Genomic DNA, 17128 nt, shown 5'->3' with positions numbered 1-17128 from the left:
CTTACTTTCTTCTTACTGCCCGAGGCACTGAGTTGATGCACAATGTCTTTCTGCTTCCTTATAGCTCTAGGGGATAGGGTTAGGGTTTTATAGTTAGTCTCCTCCTCTCTCTCCCCGGTAACTTTTTTTTCTTGTTTCATTTAAGCTGGTTGACTTTAACTCTTCTACCTCTTCCGAAAGACTCCTTGTTTTCTTTCCGAGTCTCAGGTCTAATGGCTGAGATCTGCCCTGCCTGCGAGACAGCTATGCCTATGAATGATACACATATAAAGTGCCTTTTTTTGTTTAGGGGAATCTCCTATCTCAAACAACTATATTATATATAACTCTCTTTTTGAACACACACAAGGCATGTGATGACCACTTGATGTTGTTTTTGCTGGAAAAGATAAGATTTTTGACTGTGAGATTCCTGCTTATGAACTTGTTTCAGCTTGTGCTTTGGCTACAAGAGATGCAACTTGGGGGGCTAAGAGGTCTTTTGATTCTGGGAGTCCCTGAAATATTAAGCCTTCTGTTTTCTCTTAGGAAAAAGAGAACTGATGTGAACAGGATTTGTCTTTTTGAAGAATCACAGTACCAATGTGACTTTGAAAAAGCAGAGCTCTCTGGATGCAGCTTTGCACCAATCTGCATCACTGGTAGTGGCCAAGAGGAAGGGTGACAGTCATTATGCTTCTGAGTTGCCTAAGGCTCTTCCTTCAAACTCACATTGGGGTTCCACAGAATCATGGCACCATTCTTTTGATGCAGGGGTGCAGCTTCTGTCTTTATTGATCAATACTGTTTCTTAAGTACAGTTGGCATTGGTGTACTGTATGCCACCAAATCATTGTATTGTGATAAGATATCTGCCAACGCCGCTGCATTGGAACCATTGTCATCTGTACCACCTCCTCTTTCTGCCCAGGCTATTTTTCCATCTTCTGCAGATCTAGCTATCACCCTGGAACTGGAATCCCCTTTTATTGAATCTCTCTCCTTTATCTGTGGTATTCAAACCTCTGCTTGGAGTCCAGAGTACCAAAGATGAACCTGTCTGTGTTGATCCTCTATGGTATTAGCAGTGTCTACCTTTCATACCAAGGGGTTCTGAGTTTGTGTTTCTACACTTCAAGGATGTGCAGCTCCTTTAGAAGAATTCCGCTCATCTTCATGTGGCAGCAGATGTTGTTCTCCTAGGAGATCTTCTCGTTTGCCTAGAGTGGTTCCTGAGAAAAACCTTAAAAGGAGTCACGGATCTCATGCTTCAGTCATGTTCCTTGGTTCCCATCTCTTTGGCACCATATGCCTTTATCTTCTGGGACACGGTGGCCTTAATGTTCTGTGTGGAGTCCTCAGCCATTCCCTGCTCTGTGCCATATACAGTGGCATCAAGATCTAGAATAAGGTTGTCGTCTTCCTTAAAAAAAAAAAAAAAACACCCCCAAAACAAAACCAAACAAACCCACACCCATCTCAGGAGGTTCAGTCATTGCTCCAAGAGCTCCTTCATGGTTCTAAACAGAAACTGTATAGTGATGAGGAAGACCTCCTCAAGGAATATGAGGACCAACCTGGTCATATTGGCTTTGCCTGATGAAGGTATGACACCATCTACTGCATCAAAATAAGCAACAGAGGGTCCTGTGGCACCTTTAAGACTAACAGAAGTATTGGGAGCATAAGCTTATGCTCCCAATACTTCTGTTTTGCATCTGAAGAAGTGAGGTTCTTACCCACGAAAGCTTATGCTCCCAATACTTCTGTTTTGCATCTGAAGAAGTGAGGTTCTTACCCACGAAAGCTTATGCTCCCANNNCTGAATCTGTAAAAAGCAACAGAGGGTCCTGTGGCACCTTTAAGACTAACAGAAGTATTGGGAGCATAAGCTTTCGTGGGTAAGAACCTCACTTCTTCAGATGCAAGTCATCTTGCATCTGAAGAAGTGAGGTTCTTACCCACGAAAGCTTATGCTCCCAATACTTCTGTTTTGCATCTGAAGAAGTGAGGTTCTTACCCACGAAAGCTTATGCTCCCAATACTTCTGTTAGTCTTAAAGGTGCCACAGGACCCTCTGTTGCTTTTTACAGATTCAGACCAGCACGGCTACCCCTCTGATACTTGCGTCAAAATAGACTATTTTAAGGTCACGAAAGATAGAGATGTAAATATCTGTTTGTTTAAATGATTAAAATTGTTTAATCGGTTAACCGATTAAAGGGAGAGAAACCTGGGGCTAAGGGTTGGCTGGCTGGCCTGGGGCTGGGGGTTAATGATCAAGGTTGGCTAACTGGTAAGACTAATGCTTACTGGCTAACCGTTTAGTATTTTACATACTAGTTCAAGACCTCCTTAGAAGAATGGTGGACACTTTAGAGTTTCTGCTAGAGATCATTTAAGAGAGCTGTCCTAAATTATTTAACATTTCCCAGGGTTGCTTAGCCATACCTATTAATAAAGGCATTCTCAAGATTGAAAGTGGGGGGCCGCCAGAGATCCTTGGCTAAAACAGCCATATCCAAGAGGGCCGACATAGATGCCCTGCTAGATAATCATTGAGATCAGGAGATGCATCACAGCAGGTTACTAGGGATGTTCACACGGTTCTACAGTTGTTTTCCAGACAAGGCCTCAAGATCAATTGAGACAAGTCTGATCTTACCCCTACTCAGTCCACAAAATTTATATGGGCAGTGCTGGACTTCACATTGGCAGGAGCATACATTCCTAAACACAGACTTTTCATGAGTCACTTCATTTCATACCTGCAGTCTCATCTGAGAACCTCAGTAAGATTCTGCCTCAGTTTACTGGGTCATATGGCAGCTTTACTTATGTGACTCCATAAGTCCTCTGGTCTTTTCAGAGTTGGTTAAGAACAGTTTATCAGCCAGTCAAATACAACATGGACTTGCCTGTCGGAGTGCCAATGTCTCTCTTTTGGTGGACAGACCCTTAAAAATCTGCTAGGGAATTATGTTTCATCCACTGCCCCCCTTAAAAAAACTCTTGTGATGGATGTGCACATGTGGACTTCCTCTGAATACAGGGAAAGTGATCATGAGAGAGTCTGTTACACATAAATGTACTGGAGCTGAGGGCCATTCATCTAGCCTGGAAGGCATTTCTGCTTCTCTTTCTGGGCACCACCACTCAAAGCTGTTGCATTGTCCATCAAGATATGTGTTGTATGGAGAGTCCAGGGGGAGTGAGATCATGCCAGGAAGTGATACACCCATGAGACTGGTGCATCCTACATAAGATCATTCTAGTAGCTCGGTCTTTCAATTACCCAGAATTATTTGGCAGATCATCTAAGCAGAAAGAGCTCCATCACGATTCAGGTGTGAGTGGGAGCTGAAAGACCGTTCTAAATCAAGTATTGCTAAACAGAGTTCCCTATTTGCTGGATCTGTTTGCTCCCAGTGTGAACACAAAGTCTCCAGTGTTCTCTTCCCAAAGAGGAGTGAGTTCAGGATCTGTGATAGATGTATTTCTGATTTGGTGGGAGAAGAATTTGCTCAAGTGTTTCTTTCTCTTTCATTAATTCCCAAAGTCCTTAGAAAGATATATCTGGACAAAGCCAAGGTGGTAATGATAGTTCCAGCCTGGGTGCATCAGTTCTGGTATTCTGACATGATCAATTAGGCCACTTCTGCTACTAAACCTCCCAGATGTCATTCTGCAGAACCAAGACCTGGTGCTGCAAACCGACCTGGCGTCTCTACATGTGACTAGCTGATTAAGGTCTGTAGATAGTGACTGTACAAGAGCTTTTGATCCAGAGCAAAAAGGCCTCTGAGAAGCATGTTTCAAGCTAAAAAGTTTTCTCTTGTGGTCCATTGAAACACATTCATTCCTTGGGTTCTTCTGTTCCAGCTCTTTTGGACTATTTGCCCTTGAAACACTTGGGACTGTAGATTAACTCTGAGTCATGCGACCGCTATATCAGCATATCACCCATCTGTTGAGGGTCATTAAAAAGTGGTTTCAGATTTTCATATAAAGCAATTTATATACTTAACTGTAGTTTTTCCTAAATCCCCTGTACTGGGTAACCTCCACACACTTAACTCTGTAGTATAGACCAGGTCTGTCTACCTAAGTTGCCTTTTATCGACCTAATTATGTCAGTGTCTACACTACAGCCTTGCTCCCGCCAATGTAAGCGCCATACTGCAGCGACACAACTCTCTTCACGAGAGGCTTATGTTGGTATAGTTAGGGCGATGCAAACACTGCATTACATACATGGGCTGTTGGCTGTCTTGTCAATTTCGTGGCAGGAGAGCTGGGTGGCTGGACCCCACTCCTGGCTGGGAACCTTGGCTGTCTTGTCAATTTCAGGGCTCCTTGCTGGTGCCCAGAAACTGACAAGACTGCCGAGCACCTGGCAGGGAGTGGGCTGGGAGGAGAAGCTGGGGCAGCTGGACTCTGCTCCCCAAGGGGGAGAAGCCCTGGGCGGCTTCCCCACCGCTCCGGGTGGGGAACGGGGAGCAGCAGGGGAGGCAGCCAGCCAGGAGGCCAGGATCCTATGGGCTCAGTTCCCCACACTACCCCTCCTAGATCGCTGCAAGCATTCCTAGTGAGGACACGCACCATCGACCCAAGGAGCGTAGTGTGGATACGCACTGCAATGGCTGGCTGTAAATCGATTTTCTATAGGTCAACTTAGTTTCCAGTGTAGATATACCTTTAGATAGTCTTAGGGCTATGCCCCTTTATCTTTCCAGAACAAAGCCATTTCTGAAATCATCCAGACTTTGTGGCTTTTGGTGATAAGTCTACAGTGCCGGTTGTTGTCTCTGAAAGACTCTGTAGGTGGGTTACAGACTGTATTTAGATTTCCTATACATTAAACAAACAACCTCTTCTCAAGGTAGAAATGCTCTACTAGTTCTCAGTCAACTTCTGTTTCTTGTTTCAGGGGAGACTATTTCTGAGATTTATAAGATTGCTAAATGTATGCACAGAACTCCAATTAGCTATCATTGCACCATTGTGGCAGCTTCGAGATCAGATGCCCAGTTTGGTAGGGCTCTCCTACAGTCACTTTTAGGTAGGACTCCTGTCACCAACCTCCTTGAAAGGTAACTGCTACTTAATCACCTGCAGTGGGATCTGTATGGACAAATGCATGAAGAAGAAAGAGAGGTGGTTACTTGCCTCACAGTAATTGGAGTCCTTGAAGATGGTTTTTGTCCACATGGATTTCATGATCTGCTCTCCTTCCCACTCATGTGGAGGCTTTACCTGCTTGTTCTGTATTCATGAAAGAACTTAGTGGAGCTGCTGCATTAGTTATATTCTTTGGGGAATGCAAAGGTGTGTCCAGCAAATATTCAGTCCCAGTGGACACTGGTGGTTTAAAGTTTGTGGGCTCACAGCTACAATGGGATCCATATGCACAAAAGCACCCCGAAGAACTCCAGAAAGGAAAGTAAGCCCTTTCCGAAGAATTTAGTAGCAGTAAAAAATACTTTCCTCATGGATTGTATTTTCTAAATGGACAACCTACCCAATTCTCAATAACTGAGGGACAATCTCCACTCATTGTTATATTTTGCTTTCCACAACCACATCACTGTACAACTTTTCATGAGTGATGTACCCGAGTATTTGGTTTCTAATATCTAAATTGTATTGTTAAATCTATTCACCTAAATTTGGCTTATTGCTGATTATGTACTCTATGTATCATATGACTTTAAAAACAAACTTTGTATTTCTGGATAATCTAAGCACTATACCCAGATGTACAGATACTTTTCTCAACCTATGTATTATATAATTTTTTTAACATTAGGTTTAATACAATTTAAATCTGTTTCTCCTCTTTAAAACTTCTGCTTTGTGTGTCTGTAGAATCGATACTTTGAGAATCCTCAGGTGATCCCAGAGAATACTGTTCCTTCCCCAGAAATGGTTGGTATGATTACAACAATTGTGGTGAAAGTAAATCCTGAACGGGATGATAGTGAAACAAGAACAGTGAGTATTTTGACTAGGTGACCTCAAATACTGAGTACCTGTCAAATTGGCTGTATGTTAAAGAAAATCTTATGGAAAACAACTAAAATGGCATGTCCACCCTTTCAAACTTATTAGCCATAGAGGTAGGAACAGAAGATACTCCTTTTGCAATGGGCACATTGCATACAGGTTTGTCGCATCTTAGGCGCATTTAACATGCGCAATTTCAGCTTTACGTGGTCGGCAAAAACAAAAAAAAGAGGAAAAATAACAATTTTAATACTGTACCTGTAGTGCGGGCGATTCCACCCGCCATTACACTCAATGTAATTTTGACTATGCGCTATTTTCGTTTTACGCGCTGACTGCGGAATGTAACCCCAGCGTAAGATGCGACAGACCTGTAATTTAGACTGCAGCCAACTCCCAATGAAATTAACAGAAACACTCCCATTGACTTGATGTGGAGTTGGATCAGGCCCTGAGTAAGTTGTGACCTCACATGATGGAGGGGTGTTTTTTTTTTTTTTTTAAAGCCTATTAGCTCATAGTCTCTCTGTGGTAGGGTTTATGTGGTCTGGCTTTGGGCTCTGCTGCTACCCTCACTTTCCCTTTCCTCCCTAGTCAATCATACTTCACACTGTTAGTGTTTTCTCAAAAATTCTCCCCTTGTGGGAGTGTGATTTATTACTACAAAGTTCAGAACAGCCCACACCTTTCACCCAGCCTACCTAGCCGGCTCTTGCTCCTAGCAGGCTTTTTTCCTGGGCCTTGTATCTAGGAGTTCTGGAGAGTTACTCAGCCTTGGACACCTCACTGACCCTTTCCAGGTAGTGCTCCTTGTTTTTTTTTGATGGAGTGGTTCCTCCAGAGTCTGTTCTCCCTGAATGATCACAGGCTGCTGTTATCTTTCCCAGCAGGCCTGATTCTTAGGGTATGGCTACACTTGCAGATGTAGAGTGCTTTGAGTTAAACCAGCCTTCGTAGAGCACAGTAAGGAAAGCGCTGCAATCTGTCCACACTGACAGCTGCAAGCGCATGGGCGTGGCCACGTTAGCAACTCTTGCAACAGCCACAGAGAGCAGTGCATTGTGGTAGCTATCCCAGCATGCAAGTGGCTGCAATGGGCTTTTCAAATGTGGGGGGAGAGGTGGAGTGTGACAGGGGAGAGAGTTGGTTTTTGGGGGGCTGAGAGCATGTCAACATGCTGTCTAGTAAGTTCAGACAGCAGCAGGACCCTCTCTACCCTGCGCCTCTCTCTCTCACGCAGCATTCCACAGTAATGGTTGCTTTGTCTCAGAGCAGATAAGCATGCTGGCTATCACAAATGGAGCTTTCAAAGGGCATATCCACATTCCTGCAGCGATTACAAAACAATGACAAGAGTGGCCACTTGACTTAATTATGGGACATTTCCGGAGACTTTCAGAGCACACTAATGCAACACCTCGTTCACACTGATGCCCGGGCGTTTCAGCCAATGTGCACCAAGCGTTAATCTTTTCGCCGAGGTGGAGTACCAGGAGCGCTCTAGCCCTGGAGTCAGAGCACTCTACGTGCCTTGCCAGTGTGGACGGGTAGTGAGCTTTGGCGCCCAGGGCTACTTTAATGCATTCTAACTCACAAGTGTAGCCAAGCCCTTAGTCACATGCTCTCTGTCACATGACTATTGTATTCATTCCCTCCACCCCGGAGATTGGAGCAGTTGAGCCCCAACCCCCTTAATGGGATAGTTCACAGGTGGCACCATCTCTAATGTCTGAGTCTGTATTGAATTACCCAAAAGTAGTAGGTATATTGAAAAATATTCTGTTAAAAATGTGTGTGACTCACTCCTCTTGCTGTTGGAGTTGCACTTATCAAAGCTGCATTTAAAATGTAAATATAGTTACAGATCAAGAAATGTCTGCATAGAATTTTTATTTAGCCAAAGAATAAAACTTCCATATCATATCATGCGCTCTGAAATTAAGTATTGTTTACCATGAATGTTTAATTATTGAAAGGAATGATAAATAATGTACATATTTTTATGAAGGGATTAATTATCAGGTTTATTTTAATACTTTTGAAAAAGAATGAAAATTTTAATATTTTTACCTTTTCAGCATTCTATAATTCCCAGAGGGTCTCTCTCCTTGAAAGTGTTGGCTGAGCTTCCCATTATTGTTGTTTTAATGTATCAGGTTAGTACAGTATCTCGCATATGAATATTTTATTATTGCCTATTCAGATAGTCTGTGTACTGTGCCTAGGCCGTTAGTTAAAATGGATGCAAAATCCACCATGATGATGATGCATTCAGAATAGTTTTTTCCTGATGAGCTCTCTAATAATTTTCTGAGCACAAATGTGAAATGTGGGTATTGGAGTTTGTTTTCAAGTTGTTATTTCTTTTTAGCTCTACAAACTGAACATTCATAATGTGGTGGCTGAGTTTGTGCCCTTGATCATGAACACGATAATAATACAGGTATCCTCGCAAGCCAGGTAAGACTATCTTAACAAACCATTTCAGTTGAATCTGGGTCATATTGGTACTAGATCTAAGTATGACTCATGCTCTGTAGGTCCCTCCATCTCCCTCCCCCCCCCCCAATAATACAAGAACCGGGGCAACCCAATGAAATAAATAGGCAGCAGGTTTAAAGCAAACATAAGAGAGCACTTTTTTCGCACCATGCACAATCAACCTGTGGAATTCATTGCCAGAGGTTGCTGAGAAGGCCAAAAGTTTAACTGGGTTCAAAAAAGAATTAGAAAAGTTCTGAAGGATAGGTCCATCAGTGGCTATTGGCCAAGATGGTCAGGGATGTAACCCCTATGCTCTGCTTTCCTAAGCCTGACTGCCAGAAACTGGGACTAAACGATAGGGAATGGATCACTTGATAAATTGCCCAGTGCTGTTCATTCTCTCTGAAGCATCTGGACGAGCCACTGTCAGAAGACAGGATACTGGGCTAGCTGGACCATTGGTCTGACCCAGTATGGCTGTTCTTATGTTTGTGTAGTTAACTAATAACTAAATTTACCATTTAAAAATGATCCAAAATCTTAAAAGATAAATTATCTTAAAGCACATCTGTTTGCCTTTGGTTGCTTGCAACTACAATAAAACTTGGCTACTTTTGACTTAAAACTGTTCTATAATAAAATTATCTTAACAGCATCACAATTGCTATTGCAGTGGGCAGTGTTTGCCGGGCCCCATATTTACTAGGATACTACACTCATGGAATCTCCGTCCTGCCACAAAACTAGTGTTCTTGCTCTTCTTGGACCCATGAGAGCCTCCCGTCTAGGCAGAGCATTGATATTCTGCCTATTGGTTACTATTCTGTCTGCTTCAGAGAGACAGAGTGCCTGATAAGCAGCCAGTGGTTCTGGAAGGGGAAGCAGGAAGAGACAGTCTTCCCAATTCCTTGAAGTGAGCGATTGCTTGAAGGGCAGAAAGGTAGGGAGAGCGTTCTTGACCTGAGGGAAAGTGGAGGTGACCCCTGGAGGAGGAGGTACAGAGTCATGTATCCTCTATCAGCGTACCATCTTGGAATTCTGTAGAAAGCCAGAAACTGCATGGTGGTCTGAAACGCAGTAGAAAGCGCTCACATTCTGAGGGCTTTCAAGATCAATTGCTCATTTTAATAAGTTAAAACTTTCAAATGCTTATCAAGCTATTACAGAATTTCCAGTGTGCCACAGCGTATGTAGGGCCCTGATTATTTAACACCTTTCTGCCTGAGAGGGTAAGCATCGAATGGGCAAGGAACCGGAAATGTTAATGGTGGGTCCTTCCCTACTAGGTTTAGGCTCCTTCAGGGCAAAGGAGAGAAGGTGTGAGAGCCCAAGTATGCTCTACTTTGGGTAAATTGACTATCCTGCAAACTGAAGCCCTTTCTGACACTATTCATGAGCTCTAAACTCATTTCAAAAAGAGAGGAGGAACAAAATAAGCATAACACTTGTTCAATTTCATTTCAGGCAACACAAACTTTATAATAAGGAGCTGTATGCTGACTTTATTGCTGCCCAGATTAAAACATTATCATTTTTGGCCTACATTATAAGAATATACCAGGTAGGTTATGCTAAAGATTGTCGCTGTTGTAAGTAATGTGAGTTCTGTTGCAGGGAAGCAGCATGCATCAGGGATTAGGGAGGGAGGAGACTTGTGTAGCAAATTTAGAGTTACAGGTTTGTTCTATTCGTGAAAGGTTGTGTTTTTAAAATAAATGAAGTTCAAGTCTGCAGACAAACCTTCCAGCTAAGGAAAAGGTGTATAGAACAGTTGTCTACTGAACTTCATTTTTTTTTACAGGCAGAATTTTTAAAGAGGAAAAAATCTGAATTTCTGCCAGATGGGACTATAGATAACTACGAATACAGAAAACTGAAAACAAAACAATTTTTAAAATAATCTGCATTGCAAATATGACTTGAGCATATTTACTTTACAGGATTTGGTGGCTAAGTATTCTCAGCAAATGGTAAAAGGAATGTTGCAGTTACTGTCCAATTGTCCAGCGGAAACTGCACATCTCCGAAAGGAGCTTCTAATAGCTGCTAAGCACATTCTTACCACAGACTTGAGGAGCCGTATGTATTTTTTTTTTTTTTTTTAAACATGGGTAGAAACTGTAAATGTCTCAAATCCACTCTGTTTGCTTGATGCTTTTTATTATACCATTGATAGTGATTATAAAATTGCTTAAATTGGGCTGTATTGGATTTTTGAGTTCTTTGGGTCAGGTGTTATTGGGAAAATTGTCAACCAAGTTGTTCCTTAACATCTTTCTTTGCTCCCAAGCAAGGGAGCTTGTCATATGTCCTAGAGTGGGATGGAGAACTGAGCAAGGTGCCCTGACAATTCATTCGCTTTCTTTTTTTAAAAACCTGTGCATTGCCAAGTTGCTACTACACACTGATACACACCTAGACTCTAATCCTACAACCACTAATGCGCATGCTTGAACTAAAGCACGTGAGTAATCCATTGACATCAGTGGGAATAGTCACCCAGCTAAAAAGTGATCTTGCTTGGCTAATTGGGCTCAGTTCTTGTCTCCAGACAGAAGACCTCTTTCAGTCTGAACTAATGTAGGTTCTTCGGTAGATTTGTTCTTCATTCTTTTCTTATGGCAGGATTGTCAAGTTTTAGAGTAGCCTGGTTCTCAGGTTTCAACTTTTATTTTTCCATCTCCTTCTCCCCCATCCCCCAACAGTCTGTGGGGATGGGTGGAGTAACTCACTATGTGTGCTAACAAAGGTCCACTGCTTCAGGTGCTAGAGCTGGGCTAGGGAGGTATAGAGAAATTAGTACACAATGTTTTTCCTTAGGTTTTCCAAGCTTTTGAGTTTAGTATTGTAGTCACACTTTAGACTTTTTATTTTGGATGCCGCATGTTTGCGAGGGATTCCTTATGTTTAAAATGGGACCTAACGTGGGAACCAGTAATATATCTGAGTGAGTGGAAGAAATTTTCAAAGTACAACCCCCATGCTGATTGACAGATCATATACACCTCTACCTCGATATAACGCTGTCCTCGGGAGCCAAAAAATCTTACCGCATTATAGGTGAAACCGTGTTATATCGAACTTGCTTTGATCCACCGGAGTGCGCAGCCCCGCCCCCCCCAGAGCACTGCTTTACCGCGTTCTATCCGAATTCGTGTTATATCGGGTCGCGTTATATCGAGGTAGAGGTGTAGTACTTGCCATTATGATTTCCCCTCCATCTCCCCCCCCCCTTTTTTTTTTGGGAGCTTAATCTTCTGAGGGGCGGGTAGGGGAGAGAAAAAGAGGTCCTTTTTCTTCACTGCTGCCCCAGTAAATGCAATATTCATCAATTTAAAAGAAAAGGGCAAAACTTTTCTGTGGATGCAAATCCCAGGCAAAGATTTTAAAACTGACTTCAAAATGTAATGTTATTAATGTTGCTTAAAATTAAAACGCAAATTAGAGTCCATGTACATTTTAAAGGTTTACATCCCTGTTGATGCTGCTTGTTTTGAATTGCAAGTGGCATTTTTCTTTCAAAAGACTAAAATGATATAAATTAGATTGAAAATTCAAAGTTCCTGGAACTTCATATCATTTTGTACTTGTTGAATCTTTGACATGTCATTAACTAGCCATTAGCAGAATCCCCTTAATGATATGTTGTGCGTAATCTAATTTACCTAATTGTTTTTTGTGCAAATTAAAAGAAATTTTAATTGGGGTAGTGACACAACCAAAGATTTACGTTAAGAATGGGGCTTTCCTACTGGATATTTTAATTGCGGATGATCAAAATTTCTCTGCTTGTGTTGACTAATAAGACTTGTGGTTTCCTCTCTTTGTTCAGCTAAATGTCTTGACAAATTGATCTCTTGAGCAAGAGGGCCATCATCAAGCATAATTCCTTCTCCATCCCCTTCCTTGACTCAGATCTTCAGTTTTCTCCACTATTACGCTGCGAGCAGTCTTGAACTTAATTCTTTTTTCCCCACATCTGTCTTCTACTGCCTCTGTGTTATTCCCTGTGTATACTAATTTCAGCTCCACATTTGAAATTCTTATTCATGGCTTCATCTCTTCTCAGAATAGTAGATAATTGATTGTAAAGACCTGGTATGGGGGAAAAAACTCTAAATTTGCTAATATTGTTTTCTTCCTTTTCTGGCCCCCTCCTAAATCTGAGTTCTCCAGCAACAGTGCTGATGCTTGCCTTTCCTCCTAGTCATCCTCCATGCACTTGCAAGCACATCACCAAACAAACTCTACTGGCTCCCTGTTCATTTTGAGAATCCGTGTAAAATTGCCCTTAGTTTTAAATATGTTTCATGCATTCCAACCTAATGGAGATTGCATCTCTCTTTCTACTTCACTCTCTAGTCCCTCTTCTTGTCTAGCAGTCGACTTCTGTCTCCTCTGTCTCGTCGCATAATGTAGATGCTGTGCATGAGCAAGTCTTCTCCACAATTCCCACTATCAGCAGTATCCAGATAGTGCTCCTGGGAGAATTCTGCGCATGTGCAGAATTTATGTCCCTTGCAGATTTTTGCTTCCCCGCAGAAAAGTGACCTGACAGGGAAGCCACGGGCGGTCATGTGACCCTCCCCAGCAGTATGTTTCGGGTGCCTGGGGCAGCCGGCAGAGAGGTAAATCACTGTGGGGCAGGAGGCAGGACTGGGGAAGACCCGACTGGTGACTCCTACCCTGCGCTTGGCTCATCTGCTAGTCTCTGCTAGGATGGGGAGGACAGGACTTTTCCTTCCCCTGCATGGCATCTGGGGCTGGGTCAGACTCACCCCTAGTTTTCTCCCCCAGCTGCAGGAATCTCTGCAAACTCTCCGCCCACTTCCTGCACCCATCACCCTTCAGCTGCAGAGGGAGCGATCCCTGTACAGGGAGCTGCTCCCCTGTCTTCCCAAGCCCTGTGCATCCAGACCCCCTCATACCCAGTCTCTCTCACCAAGCCTGACCCTTCCCGGCACCCGGTCTTTGGCAGCCTTTCCTGGGCTGGTTCAGTTCTGCCTCCAGGGAGCTCTCCATGGTCCTGCTGCTCAGCCAGCCTGGCACCTCGTCCTTCCTCTTCAAGCTCCTGACAGGAACTGAACTTCTCTGCTCTGCTGCTTGTCTTATATAGGTCCCTTTTGGCCCCAGATTGGCTGCTCCATCAGCTTCCTGATTGGCTGCTCCTCTGCAGCCACTCTAGGGTGCCTGGAGGACCTCGTTCTGCTCTATTCTGAGGCAGGGTGATTCAGAGCCATGAGGCCTCCTGCAGGGGGCCTCCAGACCTAGTCCACCCTGACACAAATAGGTTTTAGGAAAACTTATTAAGAGCTTTTGGCCTTAATATAAATTGATAACATCTCGTATATATTATGAAATTACTTTTTGGGGATTCACCCCTCACCCTTAATGTTACTTTTATTTTTTGTTATGTAGAACTGGAATTGTTTTTTATTATACCAATTTTGTGGCTTTGAGTACATGCTAAAGTATACATTTAGGGAGAAAATTAGTGCAAAGTTCCTAAAGTTAAGTAAACATACTTTCTATCATTATGATATTGCTTTTTGTGTGCTTGAAAAATGACTTGCATAATAAATTCACTGTAGTCTGGCTGTGGTTAAGTACATTAGTTACTTGATGCAATGCTTAATTACTTTTTGTTTTGTTCTTTTCTTGGTGATATATATGTAGTGGTTTTTTGTATTATAGAATTTATTCCATGCATGGACAAGCTATTTGACGAATCTATACTAATTGGCTCTGGATACACAGCTCGAGAGACACTGAGGTAGGAGATTAAATTTGTGGTGTCTGTCTGATTGCTTGTCAGTGGTGTGTTTTAATGGTATTTATATTTAGTGTTTACTGAATATACAAAGTTCTAAATCATTCACTCCGTTATACTTAGGTATTCCGTGTGCTTAAGAAAAGACTTGTAATTTGTATTTAACGCTGTGCAGTATTTAAACATAATCATAATTAATAAAGAGCAACAAACTGCATGAACTCCACATCCTGGCCTTGGTACAAAGTTTAAGATTTTAAATCACTAGCTGAACGTGTGAGCTTAAAATTCTCAATAAATAATTGTAAAAATAAATGGGATATGTGTATCTACTTGGATCTCAATTGAGAGATGTGTGGTTTTTTTTTAGGACTTCTTACTGGACAATCACAGAAACCTAGATTTTAGGTCCTGTTAAGTAAGCAAGAGGAATTAATTTTAAAATACTGTTTTTTAAATTCAGTTAAGATGGACATATATTTCCTCAATGACTTAGGCTCATAAACAGTTTTTAAATTACTTAAAAAGCATTTCATTTTTCTAAAATTTATCAGATTTTTAGTCATCCAAGCTTTTAATTTTTTTATAAGTTAGATTAAAGTACTAATACCAATGCACTAAGTAAATATTTCTGCATATACACAGTAGGATACACATACAGTTCAATTGCCAGATGACAAGCACAATTTCAAATAAGGCTGCAACCCCTGCCTTTATTAAAATATAAGCTTACATTTGCATACTTAATGGCATTTTGCATGTAGAAATGGAGATTTTATGGCCACAACAGATGTGTGGTAAATTTTTCCTAGCATGGTCATTGTGTGCTGCCTTAAATGTGTCCCCACATGCTAATGGCATAGAGAATAAAAATTTGCATTTTCTTAAAATTTTTGAGCCCAGGAATTACAAAAGTTTCTGAAACAGCTAATCAGTAACACTTTAAAAGTTAGCTTGTTTTAAGAAAACAGAATATAACATTAAACCAAGTTATTTGTTGTGGAAGAGAGCATGTGCTGGGGACATACTGGGAGGGGAGGAAGAAAAACTGGGGAGGGAATATTAGGGAAAAAACTGGGGAGGGAATATTAAACAAGTTTTGTTGGACTATTAGTGCTCCTATAGTAAAGTACAAAGGAAATGTATAATAATTTGTATACAGGAAAGAATCAAATATATTATATTGAGAGTTAAATGTGAATGTACAAATAAATCTATTACAATTTGAATTTTAATATTAAAAATAGTTTTTAATGTAGTAACAATTAACGATAGCTGAGTAGCAGTTATAGTATGCTGTATAATCAATGTGATGTCTTTTAATTCCTTTTTTATCCATAGGCCACTTGCATATAGTACACTGGCAGATCTGGTACATCACGTCCGTCAGCATTTACCACTCAATGATCTCTCCCTTGCTGTCCAGTTATTTGCCAAAAACATTGATGATGAGTCATTACCTAGTAGTATCCAGACTATGTCTTGCAAGCTTCTTCTAAACTTGGTAGACTGTATCCGTTCCAAAAGTGAACAAGAAAATGGAAATGGCAGAGATATTCTTATGAGGATGTTAGAGGTATTGATTTGGTTGAGAAGTTTTAATATTGGAATGATCTATAAATTTATCATCCACTCTCTTAATCTTTATTAATATATTGCCAAATGCTTCTTAATACTCTCTCCCATCCACCCCCATGGGAAGGAGAACATATAGGAGTAGTTGGACTGAAATACATCATCTAGTCTTGTCTGTTGCCTTGAGCAGTGTCCATGTCCAGATAATTCAAAGGGAGGATTTTAAAACTTTTGCAGTATCTTAACCTGAAGGGAAGTTCCTTTCCGTCCCCAGCTGGTGTTCAGCTTATGTTCGACAGCTGGAAAATTGAATTGCAATTTAGTTGGAGATCCTTAGCATCCCTTTTTAGAGTATTGGGTGTCCCCATTCCTTTCTGTTTAATAAACTCCGTCTTTAGGTTCCCTTGTTATAACGCCCCTCTTTCCAGCTGAATATTGGATGGGAGTTCCTAAAGAACCTGTCATCACAAGTCCTTTACATTCTGGGAGTTTTGCTGTGCTAAATTGAGCACCCATTACCTTTCAAGTGTGAAGCATACTTCCTCTGTAGAACCTTGTTTACACTGGGTTTGTGTGACTATCTCCCACTGCTGTGCTAGTGTCAGTGAAGCTCTAACTGCTAGTTGCAGTCAGAGTGTTAAAGTAGACAGGCCTCCAGTGCTTTTACCACCATGGGATCTGGATGTTCTCTGAGCAGTATTTATACAACATGGTTACTTTAACAGCTTGGGACTGTCACAAAGACCTCAGGGTGAACATGGCCTTGGCAGTGCAGTCTTGAGGTATGAGAGCAGCCCTGAGAATCAAAGCCAGGTCAGTCTCATAGCAGTTCAAGGCTGTGGCATCATATTCTTTGTCTCCTGGGCAGGCAGGCCCAGAGATTTCGGATCCCTGAAGATTTTGGTTTTTCTCCCTTCCCCATCTTCTCTCTAAACTGTTTATAATGACAGTTTATATCCTGGCGCTAGCTGCCTGGGGAGGGGGCTGGGTTGGATATGGCTGCTTTGAAATTTAGTCATCACCACTCCTGAACTGTATCCTAGCAGAGTAACATGAATTACTGCTTAGGCTAGGTTTTTAGTCTAAAGTTGGCAGTTTTTCATGGATAGTAAGGCGTGCTTTTGTTCAAAACACAAAGTAGATCTGACCCTATATATGAAGATTCTTTAATATCAGATGGTATTGTGGTGCAGTGTAATGGACTGGCAGTGTCTGTGTTCCAGGTATCCTATGATTTTGCCCACTTATCAAACTGGAAGTTAAAATTTAGAAAAATAATCAATAAAATTAATTGAAAGAAGGTGAGAAATATGA

General features: G+C 41.7%; 1 protein-coding gene across 9 annotated transcripts in view; it reads left to right on the top strand.

Annotated features, from left to right (window-relative positions):
* The window catches only part of TRRAP (transformation/transcription domain associated protein), a 149781-nt gene that overhangs the window by 9260 nt on the left and 123393 nt on the right, over positions 1-17128 (top strand). For all 9 annotated transcript variants that reach the window (XM_034784980.1, XM_034784982.1, XM_034784979.1 and 6 more), the window contains 7 exons: positions 5848-5973; positions 8064-8141; positions 8357-8445; positions 9934-10030; positions 10410-10548; positions 14164-14242; positions 15581-15815. In XM_034784980.1, the coding sequence (XP_034640871.1) occupies positions 5848-5973; positions 8064-8141; positions 8357-8445; positions 9934-10030; positions 10410-10548; positions 14164-14242; positions 15581-15815 (843 nt within the window). The remainder of the gene's footprint in view (positions 1-5847; positions 5974-8063; positions 8142-8356; positions 8446-9933; positions 10031-10409; positions 10549-14163; positions 14243-15580; positions 15816-17128) is intronic.

The sequence above is a fragment of the Trachemys scripta genome, chromosome 10 (assembly GCF_013100865.1).
Source record: "Trachemys scripta elegans isolate TJP31775 chromosome 10, CAS_Tse_1.0, whole genome shotgun sequence".
In the NCBI taxonomy this organism is placed as follows: domain Eukaryota; kingdom Metazoa; phylum Chordata; order Testudines; family Emydidae; genus Trachemys; species Trachemys scripta.
This window is presented reverse-complemented; position numbering and strand designations above follow the sequence as displayed.